This window comes from Globicephala melas, chromosome X (genome assembly GCF_963455315.2).
Source record: "Globicephala melas chromosome X, mGloMel1.2, whole genome shotgun sequence".
Classification (NCBI taxonomy): domain Eukaryota; kingdom Metazoa; phylum Chordata; class Mammalia; order Artiodactyla; family Delphinidae; genus Globicephala; species Globicephala melas.
The window spans coordinates 121212259-121230337 of NC_083335.1; the positions used below are offsets into that span (position 1 = coordinate 121212259).

The 18079-nt window shown below is 40.2% G+C and overlaps 1 protein-coding gene across 18 annotated transcripts in view; it reads right to left on the reverse strand.

Moving 5' to 3' along the window:
* NLGN4X (neuroligin 4 X-linked) overlaps positions 1 to 18079 on the reverse strand; it is a 346752-nt gene that overhangs the window by 14327 nt on the left and 314346 nt on the right. For all 18 annotated transcript variants that reach the window (XM_060292229.1, XM_060292227.1, XM_030837310.2 and 15 more), the window contains one exon: positions 2936 to 3121. In XM_060292229.1, coding sequence (XP_060148212.1) covers positions 2936 to 3121 — 186 coding nt within the window. The remainder of the gene's footprint in view (positions 1 to 2935; positions 3122 to 18079) is intronic.

The window sequence follows — 18079 nt, forward strand, 5'->3', positions numbered from 1 at the left end:
CAAAGTTGCATGCACTCAAAGCCCAGACTTTTGTACAATTCGTTCTGCCACATTTTAAACGTGCCTGCTTGGTGAGAAACTGGGAAAATCTTGGGCTGTTTTATGAGTAAAATTCTGTGTAGCTTAAAATTTCCTATCTGATCAGTCTAGTATGTGGATGTCCAGAAGTAAACAAAAGGCTATTTTTAACTGCTCCCGTATGAGACGGAAGGCCATAAGATCATGGTGTTCTATTGCTTATCTCTTCCTGCCGCTTCCTTGAACTCCAGCATGATCTAGCTCTGACGCCTCGTAAGTCACTGGGAGAATAAAAGCATTCAGCGGGGAGTCCAGAAATCCGTGCCCTGTCGATGTTTAAGGCCATACATCGGGATGGGGACGAAGGAAACATGACTGCAATCAGGAGGATGGGATTCTAAAGACTAGAGGACTGCCTGCCGATGACACGCAAGAATGAGCTGCTTAAAACGATCTGGCTTTGCCCGACACACATCATCTAGCTCCCTTGGGGCCAATTTCCCAATGTTTACCATTCCGTTGGAAACGTGCGAGTACTGACTTGTGTGTCTGGCTCTCAAGGTGAATGTTTTAAAGCACCTTAAGGAAATGATGTCCATATTGGATCTATTAAAAGATTCATAAATGAAGACAACCAGAATTAGAAAAATGTTGCTGGAAGTTACACATTTTCTCTCTGTGTCGTAACTGTTGGCCGTGACTGAGGTAGCCATGTATGTGTGTGTGTGTGTGTGTGTGTGTGTGTGTGTGTATGCGCGTGTGTGTGTGTATGTATGTTTTGGTAGGCACGTAATACAACCTGGGATAAAACTTGAAAAATTAAAGAAAAAGTCACCTATAATTCATACTATAAAATAGGAGATACTTTAATATCTTTAGTATCATTCCTTCTTGGTGTTTTCCCTCCCTTTGGTCTGTTGTGTATAACTGTGTCCCATATCTGCATAGTATACTGATGTCATAATTAAGGAACTCCCCCCTGCTCCATCAGGATCTGAGAGTTGCTTGGAATGGCATCCCTGTCCATGACGGGCTCAAAAGGGAATGTGGTACCCGGCCAAGGTGATGGTTTGCTGAATGAGCTCTTCATATCATGCCTCCCAGGTTAATGCATATCTTAAGCACAATTCTTAAAACAAATTATTGTTCCTTCGAGTAAATGCACGTGTCATTAACAATGTTCTTGTCTTTCTGGTCTTGTAGCTTTTCCTTTCATTCTTTGCTATGAGAATGCTGTGGTAGAAAACTCCATGAAAACACCTTTTTCCCATGTGTATGTTGACTTCATTAAGTTATATCACGACAAGCGAAATTCCTAAGGCCAACAGTCTGGGTGTGTTCATTAATTCTTGATTCTATTGCTGGGTTGATTTTAGAGAGCTACTTTGCAGAAATGATGCAAAGCATCACCATATTCATTTCTGATCTACTGATTTAAGGAATTAACACTCTTCCCCCATTAGTTTTGGCTGACATGTGTTTGATTACTGCTAGAGTTGGTCCTGACTATTGTAAATGGAGAATCATGATTATATCCATTGAGAAATGGGAAAATACAGGTATTTTCTAAAACGCTATAGGAATCGTTACCACTAATGATCTAATTTACTCGCTTTTTCCTTTTTTAATAAAGGGTTAATACAAACATAAGCTTTTCATTCTACCTCTCCTCAGCCATTACGAAATAAAGAATCAAGAAATTCACACTTCACAAGACTTAAAAATCATCGTCAATCATATGTTGCTAATGAAGCAATCAGAAAGAGTCAGCAACTTGTCCACGATAGTGTAGGAAGAGAGGAAAAAGATGGGATGCTGTCATACGGCACGATGATACTTCCTTTTTTTTTTTTTTTTTTTAACATGTTTAGGGTACTTTAAAGAAAGATAATATAAGACTCTTTAAAGAAAACTAATTCCTTTAAAGTTTCAGGTGCTTTTCATAAAAATGGTTCAAATAGATGTGGTAAATCCTTAAACCAACCAATGACACAGAAGGGAACATAACACGACCTTGACGATTTAGACTGTTATTATGAATATTCACTTGTACTTGCCAAAGTGCCCCAGGGCTGCATTTTCTTGTTTTGTTTTTAATTTTTGTTCCATTTTTGAAGGCAGAGCCAGGAAGTTATTAAGGTGCCTCCAGGCCCACTGCCCCCAATTTCTGTTGATTTTTCTTTTAAAAATCTCTCATCTGATATTGCTGGGAACCTCCATCACCAATGGACCAGAGGGAATCAACCTGAATTAGTTTGCATCAAAGACGTGACTTTATAACCATATGGCTACAAGCTTTGTTGATCACGAAATCTAAAAATCTGTAACCACCGTCCACATACTGATTCCCTTTCCTATTTCTTCTCCCAAGATGAAAATTGTAGTTAATAAAATTTAAAGTTGTCCAAATAAACTCAGACAGGCCAAAGCAGGGTGTAGGCATTTCTACAGAAGTCATTTGCCTCCAATTATTGTAAGCAACGCTCTTTGCCAGAAGTCTAAGTGAGAAAACTATATCGTTAGGATAGTTAATGATACTGTATTGCGTACTTAAAAGTGGCTAGGAGAGGAGATCTTAAAATTCTCATCAGAAGGAAAAAAATTTGTAACTCAATGGTGACAGGTGTTCACTGGACTTCCCGTGGTGACTGTTTTGCACTGTATACCAATAGAGAATCCTTATGTTGTACACCTGAAACTAATCGAATGGTGTATGTCAATCATACCTCAATTAAAAAAAATCAGAAAGCAAGCTGAGTTAAGAGAAGAGCATGAGCACGCATGTCATTGGGGGGATTTTCTGTGGAGGTTTCAATAGAGACTATGGCCACCCTGTATGCGCCTTGAATAAGAATTCAATATGGGTTCATTTCTGGGTCCCAGGGTTCCCTGTGCACTGTGGGGATGCTTTTCTTACCTTCTGAATAGTGAGACAAGGTCAAGAGGCTGACACAAGAAGCACCCGCGCCGGAGCCGAAGATGGTCACTCTCTTGGGATCCCCACCGAAGGCCCCGACATTCTCCTCAATCCAACGTAATGCTTGGATCTGATCCAGGAGCCCGTAGTTGCCTTTGGCCGCCTGGTCGCCGGTACTTAAAAACCCTGCGAAAGAACACAAGATATTTGGGGTTGTCACCTACAAAATATACGTCAACATCGCTGCTATCTGGAAAGACGTTCCACGGTTTACCTTGTTCATTCTTTACTTTTCCTTCCTATAAATGAGAAGCAACAGTGTAGCACCTTTTCCATGGCAGAAAGGAGTATATTATGTAAATAAGAGTTACAATGGTTTTTGTTTCTTCTGACACTATAATAAAGTGTCTCATCTGGGGGTTTGTATGGGGTTAACATATAAGGTGAAATGAATCTAAAATATTTACAATACACGACAATATCAGAAACCTATACACTTTACTAGATTTAAGTTATCACTCCTGTGTCTATGTTGATTTTCCTTGGGAAAACAAAAAAGACTCCTAAAAGAAGTTTTTCAGGGCAAAACAGTGTGTGTGTTGGCATCTGTGTATAAGACTGTGTGCACTGTATATAAAACCAGTATAGGTTTGCTTTTCCCCATTGAATTCCTCAATAATATTTTCATTTAACTCCTTTTAATGCTTAAATTTCAAAGTAAATTATACCCATCATGTCATGCCACACTTAAACCGTTTAGGATGCATCTCTGTTTTTCTATATAAGGAAGATATCACAGTTACATGCAGAAACTTATAATTCTTTAATTTCAGCCAAAAGCCAGTGCATATTCAAATCTCCCCAACTGTCCCCGAAATAGCATGGGCTGGTACATTTCATTTTAAAAAATAGGAGGATTCTGTAAATTAAGCAATTAGATCTCACTCAAGGCATCAGATTCTAAATTCTTCCTTTTTCAAAAGCTGCAAATAAGGCAATACGGGCATTTAATTGTGGCAAAGTGATCGGTTTTCGAAATCTATCTCATTCCCTGTTCCTCTCACACTGCAAAAAGATCTTGACCTGGAAATTCTGTTTTCCTCTGATGTTTGAAGGCATTTGTGTGGAAGAGACACTCTCCCACTCAGATTCAAAACTATGAATATTTTATAAAGCATCCTCCAAGCTTAAATACTTGCACAAACTTTAACCCAACTTTATGTCCAAATCTGTCTTGAATAAGCCTTTTGGGGGGAAAAAAAAAGTCATAAAAAGTTGTGTGTTTTTTCCCCCCCCCACTTCCCATTCCTACGGGCCCCTACACCAGATCCCCAATTATGATATTTTTCCTTTCTGCACCATGTCTGTATTCCAAGGGTCATGACGTTCACCCGTTTCAACGAATGCTTATTCAATCACCATGGAAAGCAGCCGCGGTGTTTCTATGAAGACAGACTGATCCAAGCCCTAAAATAACAGAAATGGGAACCGATGCCTTCAAACACATTCCTGAGCAAAGCTGACAGCAATTCAAGAGGCCCTCGGAGTACCAGCTTCTCAAAACCTAAAGCAAAATCATAAAGGATGAGATCTTACACCTACTGAGGAGAATGAGGCTTCCCTTCCAGAGCCTGCCTGAGCACCTGTGGGAAACGGGGGATGGGAGCCAGGAGGGGATTAGAAATGGTCTGGTTCAAAAGAAAGCGGCCAGAAGGGTGATTGCTGCTGTTATGCTAAAATCACAATAATCGGGACTCACAATGGCCTAGCCCTACAGGTAGATGCAAGATGACAACTGCCAGGTTGTACACTTAGGGCACATCGCACAAACCCACTCCCCTCCTAGGTTCCTGGGGATGGATGTGAGATTAGCTATGATGAGAGGCGGTGTTCAGATGTTTCCAGGCCCTCCTTGTTTAATGAGCAATTACTAATTAGTGTTTCATGCCCGTGAATGTTATGCGGCCTCCACACTCATCCCTCTTACGTTTTACATTCTTTCTCATAAAATGAATCACGCCCTGCTTGGGAGAAAAGCCTCTTTCACCCAACTTTATGGACGGAACGGGCTTATAATGGCAGCCTGGGTGCCGTGTAAGAACCGTAAGACAAGCCTCTCTTCCCGCATTCAGGAAAGAGGCGGTTCATTTCTAAAGGCTCCAGGAATTTTCTGGCAGAACTGTTCTGTTTTTAACTCATCCCTCCTCTGCCCACCTCCCTCCTACTCTCTGCTCTCACGGAATGACCTAGTCGCTTACTGTTTATGGGGAGGATTTGCAACAGATGGTAAGTCGCGAGGCTTTATGAAATCAGAGCCCCTCCGTCCCCAGGAATACATGACTTGTAAAACCTCTCCAACGGCGGGCTCATTAATCTTCCGTACCCTGGCAAATCTGACTTCTCCTAAGAGCAGCCCACGGAAAGCCTTGATCTTGGCAATTCTGCTCGCCTTTCAAAAGTCCTGAGGGAAACAGCTCTCCATGTGTCTCTGAACTTGAGCAAAGGAACGTGGGTTTTTTGGAAGCTGGTGTTTCCATAGCGTCTGCCGTGGAATCTTCATTTATTGCAACATCCAGGGATTGCTTTTTTTTTTTTTTTTTTTTTTGGTTCTTTTTAAAAATTGAAATGACAAGCAGGTCAGAGTCCCCACTGCAGGGACAGAATGAATGCAAGTCATTTTATGTTCCCTATGACAGCATATTCCTTTCCATTTCTGACTGTCAAAACACGGTGTTCGATATAACCCAGACAGAGGATGTGTGTGGGTTTCCTAGCGTGGGACTGTATAAACAACAACATGATAGCAGCGCATCAACTGGGAAACAAACACACACACTACCAAACATCGAGCATCCGCAGAAGTCAGTTTCCCAGATGAGCCGATAACTTTCTTTGACTGGCTGACGCCAGTGATTTTAAACAAACAGCTCCTTTCATGGACAAACATTCTTGGACCCCAAATCCTCTCAGCATTTCAGCTGACGAAACATTGGTTTTTGAGATTTACTGTCTCTGAACTGAAGCTTGTAAAGCAGTAAGCCGTTACCACTCCCCACACACAACTGAACAACGAAAGAGACGCACAAAGGAGACCATTTGAATTCACACAGATTAATGACGAGATTGATGCTGAGTTTCATTCAAAGTAGTGGAAGGAACAAAATACACACACAAATACACGGGATGTGCTGAGTGGCTGTGCGGTTATTTTAAAACTTGGTTCATGGAAAAGATGCTTAAAAACCCCAAATCCCATTTCCCACCTGCAGGTTGAATGAAATGAATATAACGTACGCTGTATTTGGTCTTAATATTGCTCTAGAATAGAAAGTTTCAGGGTTTTAACATAGCTAAACATGATCTAAATGGTTCTCGTTCATCTGAATTGCAGGGGATTAGGGGAATGATTCCGGGCCACGTGGTTTTCCGTCCGCTTCAGGTCAACAGTGAGAAACCCAGAGGGGTCAGATGTGCCTGGATTTTGGTTCGTTTTAACATGACTTTAACGCCACAAAGGACTTTATCTCTTAGGAAATAATTCATTACATAAGCACAGTAGGCATTTTTTTGATGACCATTACACAGACAATAATTACTAAGTGAATATAGAAAAATATCTTTTATGTTTTCAGGGTATGTATTCACCTGTAATTCGCAGAATTAATCTAGGGTCTCAGCTATATTTCTAAAAGAATTCTATGTATGCGTGCATATATATATATACGTTTGCATAATGACCTATTTTGATTATTTGGTTCCTTTGCAGTAGCAGGAGCATTTGCAAAATACAGCAAATCGCTAGCCTTTATTATATCAGAATCCCTCCCTCATACTTTTAAATATATGTGTGCAGACATATATATATATATACACACACACATACACACATATATATATACATACACACATATGTGTGTGTGTATTTGAGTGTGCGTGTGTATTTGAGAGAGTGTGTGTGTGTCTATTCGTACACACAATATTTAAGTTAATGGAGTAAAAGCAAATGTTTAAATGAAATTGTTTCAATGAGAAGAGACAGGATTTACTTTAGGTCACACAAATGAACCCAAACAGAAATCTGTGTCATGAGAATTACAGCAGAGGTAGAAATGTGAAAAACAGGCCAATAAATGCACGTCTATATTCTTGGATGTTTACAGGAAATTACTCCCTGGGTACGTTTATTACAAGGTGAAAGGGAAGTTTTCTTATTGGAAAACCATTTATGACTTAACAAAAGGGCACAGATTCTAAAGGATAGGATGAGAGGGAAGGGGGGGTATACATTCAAACTCTGCAGGCGTGATAGGCAAAGCTAATTGAAATTGTGTCTGTTTTTAGTTTTCATCCTACTTAAAAATGACACGAGTCATAACTGATGCTGCTTCTATGGTATCTCATCATCAGCTCAGTATCACACAGAGCTATCTCCAATGTCAGCAGAATAAATCGAACATGCTTATGAAGGACCCACGATTTCTACAGCATAGGTTTCCAAACCTGGGGCCCATGATGTTATTAGTGGGATTCCCTGCGCTGTTTTCATAAAGTATATTCTATCCCCACAGAATGATTTAGAATGAGGCTGCACAGAGGTCTTAAAGTACTTTAGTTGAAATTATATGGATTCATAGAACTAAAACCAGTTAGATTCTGGAAACAAAATACAAAGTGATAAACAGTCTGTTTATTACACAACGCCAATGAAAAGGTGAAGATAATTGGTAAACGTGTTTCACGATGATGAAAATTTGGCAACAGCCAGTCTGGAACCAAACCCCCTTTGAACCAACTTTAGATTCTTTTTGGTTCAAAACCTCATCCTTGGGGCTTCCCTGGTGGCGCAGTGGTTGAGAGTCCGCCTGCTGATGCAAGGGACACGGGTTCATGCCGCGGTCCGGGAGGATCCCACATGCCACGGAGCGGCTGGGCCCGTGAGCCATGGCCGCTGAGTCTGCGCGTCCGGAGCCTGTGCTCCGCAACGGGAGAGGCCACAGTGGTGAGACGCCCGTGTACCACAAAAAAACAAAATAATAATAATAAAAAAATAACCTGATCCTTGATCATTTCTCCGGATTTGTTGATGACTCAAGCTCTACCGGCTCCCAGATCCTTTTGGTCTGATTTCTTGAATAGCTCACATATCTCATCACTCCTGGGATTCTGCACCCGCAGTGTCCGAGATAAGAGCTCCAGTTCATTGCCTCAACCTTGCTGCTTCCAGTGCACTTCTACAGTATCAATCTAATCATGGCGCTCCCCAACGCATACAAATTGACAAAACTCATGAAAATGGAAATCTGAACCCCTTTGACCCACCAGTTCTATTTCCATAAATGCTTTTTCTATAAAACATCTCTATCTGGAGGTACAGAAATAAGTCATGCAAGGATCTACAAAAAGAAATAGTCATGTAGGAATCCAATCAATTCTCATTGATTATAATTTTGAAAATAAGGATGACAGGAATCTCAACGTCCATGAATAGGAGATCTGTTGCAGGAATTCTGTTGGCTGAATCCATATAACGGGAGGCTCTTTGTGTGTATAAAATGATACAGAGTATTTAAATGTGTAAACACAGAACCACATCCGAGTTCTCTTCACAGAAAACCGTGAGTTGCTGAATACTGGGTCTTATGATCCGATTTTTATGAACATCATCAAATGGGTGTGTGAAATACAAACTCCGAAAGGAAATCAAGCAGTTCGTAGCTTTTCTCTATAGGAAGGCGGCTACAGGTGATTTTCACACTTAATTTTAAATATGTGTGCTTTTTCTTCCAACTTGTAACTGCTTTTTTAGCAATCACACACACACACACACACACACACACACAGCAAGCTTGTTTTAAAGTCAAATGCATTAGTGGGATATCCAGGGCCATTCCCTGTGGTCCCATCTCTACATCTCTGGACATGCTCTACACACGCCCTTTAGCCTACAAATCTACCACATTACACGTAACTGCCCCCCTGGGATATGCCCGGCCTTTCTATCTCTCTTTGCCTTTGTATATTCACTCTTCTCCATCTCTTCCTAGGATGTTCTTTACAGGACTGCTGGGATCCTGAAAGCTGTCTTCCTCCTGTAGATGTGGCTTCACATCCAACCCCACTATTTGCCCATGGGGTACAGTGCCACCCGGAGACCAGCTCTGTCACCTCCCTGGTCCAACCCCTTAGGCAGGAATCACCTGCAGATACAGGCACTGCCATTTTATCTCTTTCCCTCCACCAATGCGGGTCCCTTTTCAACATTTTCCTAAGGGTCTCAATTCTCTCAAGTCAGTAAATTGCTTTAAGTGAGCTTCTATGATAGAACTGACCACTCTGTAGGAAGGGTATCTGCCCGCAGGTCCATAGCCCGGTTATTGCTTGTACTGGAATCAGTCAAGTCAGCCTTGGATTTGAGTCCACAGGAAAGCCTCGGGCATATTATGCAAGATTTCAGAGCCCTTTTCATTTTGTTTATGGTTTCCTTTACCGTGCAAAAACTTGGAAGTTTGATAACTTACAGAATGGGAGAAAATATTGGCAAATGATGTGACTGACAAGGAGCTTAATTTCCAAGGTAAACAAACAGCTCATACAACTCAACAACAACAAAAAACAAACAACCCAGTCAAAAAATGGGCAGCAGACCTAAACAGACATTTCTCCAAAGAAGACATACAGATGGCCAAGAAGCACATGAAAAGGTGTTCAACATCACTAATCATTAGAGAAATACAAATCAAAACTACAATGAGGTATCACCTCACACCAGTCAGAATGGCCATCATCAAAAAATCTAAAACAATAAATGCTGGAGAGAGTGTGGAGAAAAGGGAACCCTCCTGCACTGTTGGCGGGAATGTAAGTTGGTGCAGCCACTGTGGAAAACAGTATGGAGGTTCCTCAGAAAACTAAAGACAGAGCTACCATATGATCCAGCAATCCCACTCCTGGGCATATATCCAGACAAAACCATAATTCAAAAAGATACATGCACCCCAATGTTCACTGCAGCACTATTTACAATAGCCAAGAGATGGAAGCAACCTAAGTGTCCATCGACAGATGAATGGATAAAGAAGATGAGGTACATGTATACAACGGGATACTACTACTCAGCCATAAAGAGGAAGGAAATAATGCCATTTGAAACATCATGGACGGACCTAGAGATGATCATACTAAGTGAAGTAAGTCAGACAGAGAAAGACAAATACCATATGATATCATTTATTTGTGGAATCTAAAATATGACACAAATGAATATATTTACAAAACAGAAACAGACTCACAGACACAGAAAACAGACTTGTGGTTGCCAAGGGGGAGGGGGTGGGGGAGGGATGGATTGGGAGTTTGGGGTTAGCAGATGCAAACTAGTATATATAGGATGGATAAACAACAAGGTCCTACGGTACAGCACAGGGAACTATATTCAATATCCTGTGATAAACCATAATGGAAAAGAATATGAAAAAGAATGTATATGTGTGTATAACTGAATCGTTTTGCTGTGCAGCAGAAATTAACACACTGTAAATCAACTATTCTTCAATAAAAAATATTGAAAAAAAATAAAAGATCTCAAAGCTTCATTCTTCTCAGCTGTGGAATGGAGAAGAGTAAGTGTCCAGCACATAACATAGCTTGGGGAACCAACTGCACTGTGTCTGATGGACAGTGTGTGTTTAAAAACGGTCACCAACGAGGCTGATTTCCTTGATACGAGAAACACTGCCATTTATTTCTGTTTCACCTACATATAGCAAGTGAGGAGAGGCGTCTGTTGATAGATAAAATGGGTCCGTAGGGAACATGGATTACTGGTCTACTTAGACTTTGTCTTTAAGATTATGCAGATGATCAACCTCACGCGCTCTCTGACTGCAAATGTGGCTGGTGAATAACCGTGCGTGAAGGTGACACATTTCTTTAGTCTGTTTATTGAGTTTTAATGAGGTGCTTAAAGTCTAAAGAGAAAGGCGATGCAAAATATATATCGCAGGTTTATTCATGCTGGGAAAATGATGGAGTTGCTTATTCAAACAACATTTATGATATGCCACAATGACCCAAGTAATGTGCTGAAAGCTGAGGGACGATGATACACTAGAGTGGATTTCCATAGATACTTTAAAAACTTACACAAAATCTTTTTTTCCATTTGTGAGCTTCCATTTGTTTTTAATAAGAATATTTTAAAACCTATTAGGATTGAAAGTCATACTTTCTGCCAACACAATACATTTATGAAACATACGTAAGATATATATTTAGTACCTATATGGTATTCAGGGCACTGTAAATTGCGTTTAAGAAAAAGAAGATGACATACACCTCTATGGGACAAATGTGAAACATGATTTGGATAATTCCTCTTAAAGTGAACAAATTTAAAGTAGGCTCCTCTGTTCTATCCTCAGTTGCAAAACAAGCATGATGGTAGTGGGGTTTCCTAGTATTTACTGTTGGACATCGTCTGTGGGCAGACAAGAATTAACCAGATTTGTTCTCATTTATCCATAACATGATCACAACAACTGAATGTAATAAGAAACCACACATTCATTTTCATCTCTATCAAACGTCAGCGATGTCTACTAACTCACATAACGTTTTCTGTGTCCAGAAATATTCCCAAGCTTTCCAACGCTGGTTTTCTCTGGGAAACGTGGAACGTGATTAAGAAGACTGTTTGTTGATGGTTTCCTTTGCTGGGCAAAAGTCTGATTAGGTCCCATTTGTTTACTTTTGTTTTTATTTCTATTGCCTTGGGAGAATGGATAAAGAAGATGTGGTATAGATATACAACGGAATACTACTCACCCATATAAAAGAATGAAATAATGCCACTTAAAGCAACATGGATGGACCTAGAGATGATCATACTGAGTGAAATAAGTCAGACAAAGACAAATATCATATGATATCACTTATATGTGGAATGTAAAAAAACGGATACAAAAGCATTTATTTACAAAACAGAAATAAACTCACAAACATACATAACAAACTTATAGTTACCAAAGGGGAAAGGGGGGTGGAGATAAATTAGGAGTTTGGGATTAACATATACACACTATTATATATAAAATAGATAAACAACAGGTCCTACTGTATAGCACAGGGAACTCTACTCAATGCCTTGTAATAACCTATAATGGAAAAGAATATGAAAAACATATATGTAACTGAATCACTTTGCTGTACACCTGAAACTAATACAACATTGTAGAAAAAAAAAAGACTTTTAATTAAGAAAACCACTGGGACGATCTTAGAGGATATAACACATTAGCAACAAGTGAATAGAATGACCTATAAAAGAGCTAAAATCCCAATAGAATGTTTAGTTTCAGTTCGGAAAGGTTATTGAAGAAAGAAGGTGATATTTCCCAGCAATGAGTGTGTATCTACCATCCATGTATCACACACGAAAACTGTCCCTTTAGTTGAATGCTTTGACCATGCTCTTTGCCTTGTTCTCAGTTACTATATATTATAACTCTCCTAATATCAGTGCTTTGGGGACATTTCTGCTATTTTTCTTTCCAAGGATGGCTGGTTCACATGCCCATGACTCTCAAACTCCTGCTGTCCTTGACCACAATGCATACTTGGGACGCCTCTTCTAAGCCCCATTAAAGTACCTTTTCTTCTTACAAGACCCCAAACGGTAGCTAATTTTGAAACGGAATGCTTTCAAATTGGAAGAGGATTTCACCAAGTGCTTGAGATGAGATTTTGCAATTCTGTGTCCACGCAACAGGACAGACTTTTGATTTGTGAGCAGTTACAAAATCCCACTGTCTCTCTTACTGTACGAATATTTATTGTTATAACTGCCATTGTCATTTTTTTTAACATCTTTATTGGGGTATAATTGCTTTACAATGGTGTGTTAGTTTCTGCTTTATAACAAAGTGAATCAGTTATACATATACATATGTTCCCATATGTCTTCCCTCTTGCGTCTCCCTCCCTCCCACCCTCCCTATCCCACCCCGCCATTGTCATTTTTGATAACTCTTTCCTAGGGGCACATGGAGATGCAGGCAAGGCTTTACTGAGAAATTTGGATGTTAGGAATTAAGCCTCCTACCTGAAAGAAGTAACGTAACAAAAAACACTAAATGGGTCACAGAACAACACCGATATGGGCAAATTCATCTCAAGAAGAAGATAACTCTCTGTTCTTACAGATTAGATGTTAAACAACTCTAACTGTGCCACTTTTCTATTCAAGAACTTTTTACACCTCGCAAACTTGTGCTTCAACAAAGCAGTTCTCCAGAGTCAAAAACGTCAACTCTCTCACACACAGAAGGCACAAAGAGCCACCTTTGGTCCATTAAATATTGACCATGACCCTTGGGTTCAACAAATGGTCATTGACCTTGCAGTGGCCGAAAAGCAAAAGCAGAACCAGAACTGGAGTCGACGGTGGGAAAAGTACAGATTTTAAGATAATGAAAATGTAATAAAGATTAAATATTAACAAGCACATGGGGTTAACTGACAGTTCATTCAACAGAACTTCATGGGTGTCTGGAATATTCCAGGCACTGCTTGGCCTTATGGGGAAGAGAAAGCCACCATTTATAAGGGGATAAAACTAGATCTTCGACCACCTGAAACTCATATTCTACTGTGTGTAGATAGACCATAAATAAAAACTACATAATGTGTGTAGCATGAGTCTCCTCTTGCTGCTCTAACAAATTACCACCAACCTAGTGGTTTAATACACACACATGTCTTTTTTTATTATCTTCTTTCTTAAATTTATTTTTCATTTTAAAATATGTTTTTTAATTAATTATTCTTTGGCCGCACCATGTGGGATCTTAGTTCCCCGACCAGGGATCAAACCTGTGCCCCCTGCAGTGGAAGCGTGCAGTCTTAACCGCTGGACCATCAGGGAACTCCCTACACACATATTTCTTATCTTACAGTTTTGGAGGTCAGAAGTCTAAAATGCTTCTGGAGGGATATTTTCTTGCTGAAGCTTAATGGAGAAAATGTTTCCTCTCCTTTCATTTTTTCTAAGTTCAAGAGTGTTGGCAGTCACAATATAAGGGGCAGAGTCTCTGGTCAGGGAGGTCACTGCAGACTTTGGAATGTTATTTTTAATGTCACCTGTGAACCTGCCAGCCTCGGCAGGAAAAAAGGGCATGGAACCTTCCCTCACCGCCTCCTCTTTTATCAGCAACCCTATAACTGCTCTTCATGAAGAGGCAGGAAGAAAAGGGAAAAGTTCTCTCTACCCAGACACAAAAATCCTGGAACCGAGTATGTCTCTCTCTCTTTCCTTTTTGCTTCATCTGCCAGACGTTGTGACCAATTTTATGCTCAACTCAAGTACCAGAAAGTCTCTGTTCCTTTTGTGTCTCTAGATGGAATCTGGACTCTCATTTCTGGGAAAAAAATGCATGGGGTACTATATTCTGATGTTGCCTCCTCAAACAGTCCTTAAATTGAGTGAAATCAAGTGAACATACATACATATGTGTGTGTGTATCCCTATACATTTTGATGTTCTAATCATTTCTAAGTGTACAATTCAATGGGATTAATGACATTCACAATGATGTTCAACCACCACCACTGCCTTTCTGCAAAACTCTTCATCATCCCAAAGAGAAACTCTCTAACTATGAGGCAGTAGGTCCCACTGAGTCACGTGTCCATAAGATGTGCTACCTACACATTGGGCTAAGTCTGCTTAAGTAGGTGTGATATCTGTATTAATGACCAATGCCACCCCCTACCATTCCCACCTGCAATGATGGAATGGATCTTTTTGTTCCCCTCAAATTCATATGTTGAAATCTTAACCCCCAATGTGATGGTATTAAGTGGTAGGGTCTTTGGGAGATGATGAGGTCGTGAGGTTGGAGCCCCCATGAATGGGATTTACGCCCTTATAAAAGACACCCCAGAGAACTAGCCATGCGAGGATACGACTTCAAGAAGTCGGCAGTCTGCACCCGGAGAGAGGGTCCTCCCTCGGCCCCAGAACTCGACCACTCTGGAACCCACATTTTCCGGCCTCCAGAACTATGGGAAATACATGTCTTTTGTTTATACGTCACCCAGTCTGTGGTATTTTATTATAGCAGCAAATCAGTCTGAGACGCCACTACCGGCTGAAACCCAGCAGGACCTTGTGGGACCTGCCCAGGGACAGATCCCTCCCTGATATCCCCTGCCTCTTATTTGCAAAAAAGCGTTAGCCTCCGAGGCCTTCAAAGAGCAACTTTAATCAGAGAAGTGAGAAAATATAGAAACAAAGGAAAACAGTCAAGCAAGACAAAAAAATAATAATAGTTTAGCCATTACACAAAGTCAAGGACCTTTGGTTCCTCAAGGACTACAGATCATATTCTGAGCCACGTCCTTTGAGCTGTTTTGCAGATACTGAAACCTCCACCAGGTGGAAGAAGTTAACTGCATGATGCCACCAGCACGCAGACCCCAGACCAGCTGGAACCAGAGGGTTGATGATTGAGATTTCTGAAACATCACCCTGTTACCTCACTGTCAACCAATCAGAGAATTGTGCACAGGCTGATCACATACTCTGCAACCCACACTTCGAATGCTGCCTTTAAAAAGCCTTCTCTATTTACAATAGCCAGGACATGGAAGCAACCTAAATGTCCATCAACGGAGGAGTGGATAAAGAAGATGTGGTGCATATATACAATGGAATAGTACTCAGCCATAAAAAGGAACGAAATAGTGTCATTTGCGGAGACGTGGATGGACCTAGAGACTGTTATACAGAGTGAAGTAAGAAAGAGGAAAACAAATATCGTATAATATTGCTTATATGTGGAACCTAGAAAAATGGTACAGACCAACTTATCTGCAAAGCAGAAATAGAGACACAGACGTAGGGAACAAACTTATGGATACTAAGGGAGCGGGGGGAAGGGGGACAGGATGAATTGGGAGATTGGACTGATTACATATACACTACTATGTATAAAACAGATAACTAATGAGAACCTACTGTAGAGCACAGAGAGCTCTACTCAATGCTCTGTGGTGACCTAAATGGGAAGGAAATCTAAAAAGGAGGGGCTGTATGTATATGTATAGCTGATTCACTTTGCTATACAGTAGAAACTAACATAACATTGTAAAGCAACTATACTCCAGTAAAAATTGATCAAAAGAAAGCCTTGTCTAAAATCCACCAGGGAGTTCAGGTCTTTTGAGCATGAGATGCCCATCCTTGCTTGGCACCTGCAACAAACAATGTACTTTCCTTCACCGCAACCTGGTGTCAGTACACTGGCTTTACTGCATGTCAGGCAAGTGGACTCAATTTTGGTTCCGTAACACGCCCTTGCTGGCTAAGAGATCTGAACATCCATTTCTCCAATGAAGAGTCCTTCAAAACGTCCACCGTAGCACTCAACTTGTCCGACCCCTTCACATTATTTTGTTGTTACTGTGGACGCTGTTTTGTAATCTACATTTACGTAAGTCAAGCAACTGTGAAATGCGTTTACTTTAAGAGAGAGAACAGCAAATGATGGAAAACGGAATACTTTTCGTCTAATTATCCAAGACTGGTTTAAAAAGCAACTACTATTCCCCAACCTAGTGAGGGCTTGGGTCAGCCAAGATGCTTCTCTATCCACAGCAATTTGCTGAATGTGGAATCATGGCGGCTAATTTTCAAAAGCATGACACTGAAATGTGGCACAATGTTCAGTTTCCAAGAAAGATCCCATTATGTCGATCCCATTACATTTTTTTCCCATAGCTACATTCTACACTCTTACACACTGAAATGCTTTCAAGGGAAGGAATAAAATCGAAAAAAAAATTTAATTGACCATCACGTTTAAATAGAAACTTCAAATAACGCCTAACATTTTTACCCAAAACACCTTATAATTAACAAATTCATTTTATTTGTGTTTCTTTCAATTACCAATATTTCTGGCTTGAGTTAGGTCTGTGGGTAAACCCTCATATTATTTTAAAAGCCTAGGGTAACACCAAACAGTTGATTAATAATGAGTTATTTTTATAAGAAAACTAGCTGATTCTCATCTAGATTTTCTGTAATCACCCTCCTTGCCCTGGCTCCATATTGGGTACCTGGTAAACTGGGTTAAATGATTTTTCTTCTCTACCCTCCCTGCCCGTGTTAAACATCTAGAGATCTTTTAAGACATGCTCGTGCCTAATCCCCAGTGGTAGAGATTTTTTTAAATTAATTTTTATTGGAGTGTAGTTGCTTTACAATGTTGTGTTAGTTTCAGGTGTACAGCAAAGTGAATCAGTTATACGTATACCTATACCCACTCTTTTTTAGATTCTTTTCCCACATAGGTCATTACAGAGTATTGAGTAGAGTTCCCTGTGCTCTACAGTAGGTTCTTATTAGTTATCTATTTTATACATAGTATCAATAGTGTATACGTGTCAATCCCAATCTCCCAATTCATCCCACCCCCTTCCTTGGTATCTATACATTTGTTCTCTGTGTCTGTATTTCTGTTTTGCAAATAAGATCACCTGTACCATTCTTCTAGATTCCACATATATGCGTTAATATACGATAACCGTTTTTCTCTTTCTGACTTACTTCACTCTGTATGACAGTCTCTAGGGCCATCCACGTCTCTACAAATAACCCAGCTTCGCTCCTTTTTATGGGTGAGAAATATTCCGTTATGTATATGTACCACATCCTCTTAATCCATTCCTCTGCTGATGGACATTTAGGTTGGTTTCAGGTCCTGGCTATTGTAAATACTGCTGCTATGTCTGACTGACTACACTTAGCATGATCATCTCTAGGCCCACCCATGTTGCTGCAAATGGCATGATTTCATTCTTTTTTATGGCTGAATAGTATTCCACTGTATATATGTAGCCCATCTTCTTTGTCCATTCATCTGTCGATGGACACTTAGGTTGCTTCCACGTCTAGCCAAGACCAATGGCCTTATTTTTTAATTATCTTAAGGGTTCTTGACGATTGCTGGTGACTAATGCCAACTTTTATTAAAAAAATACTAAGTTTTTCAAGTGATATTTTACAACCCCTTGGTGACGATCTTCTAGATCTGTGACTTCATTTGGGGTTTCACAAACTGGTGATTGCCTCTTGCCCTGATT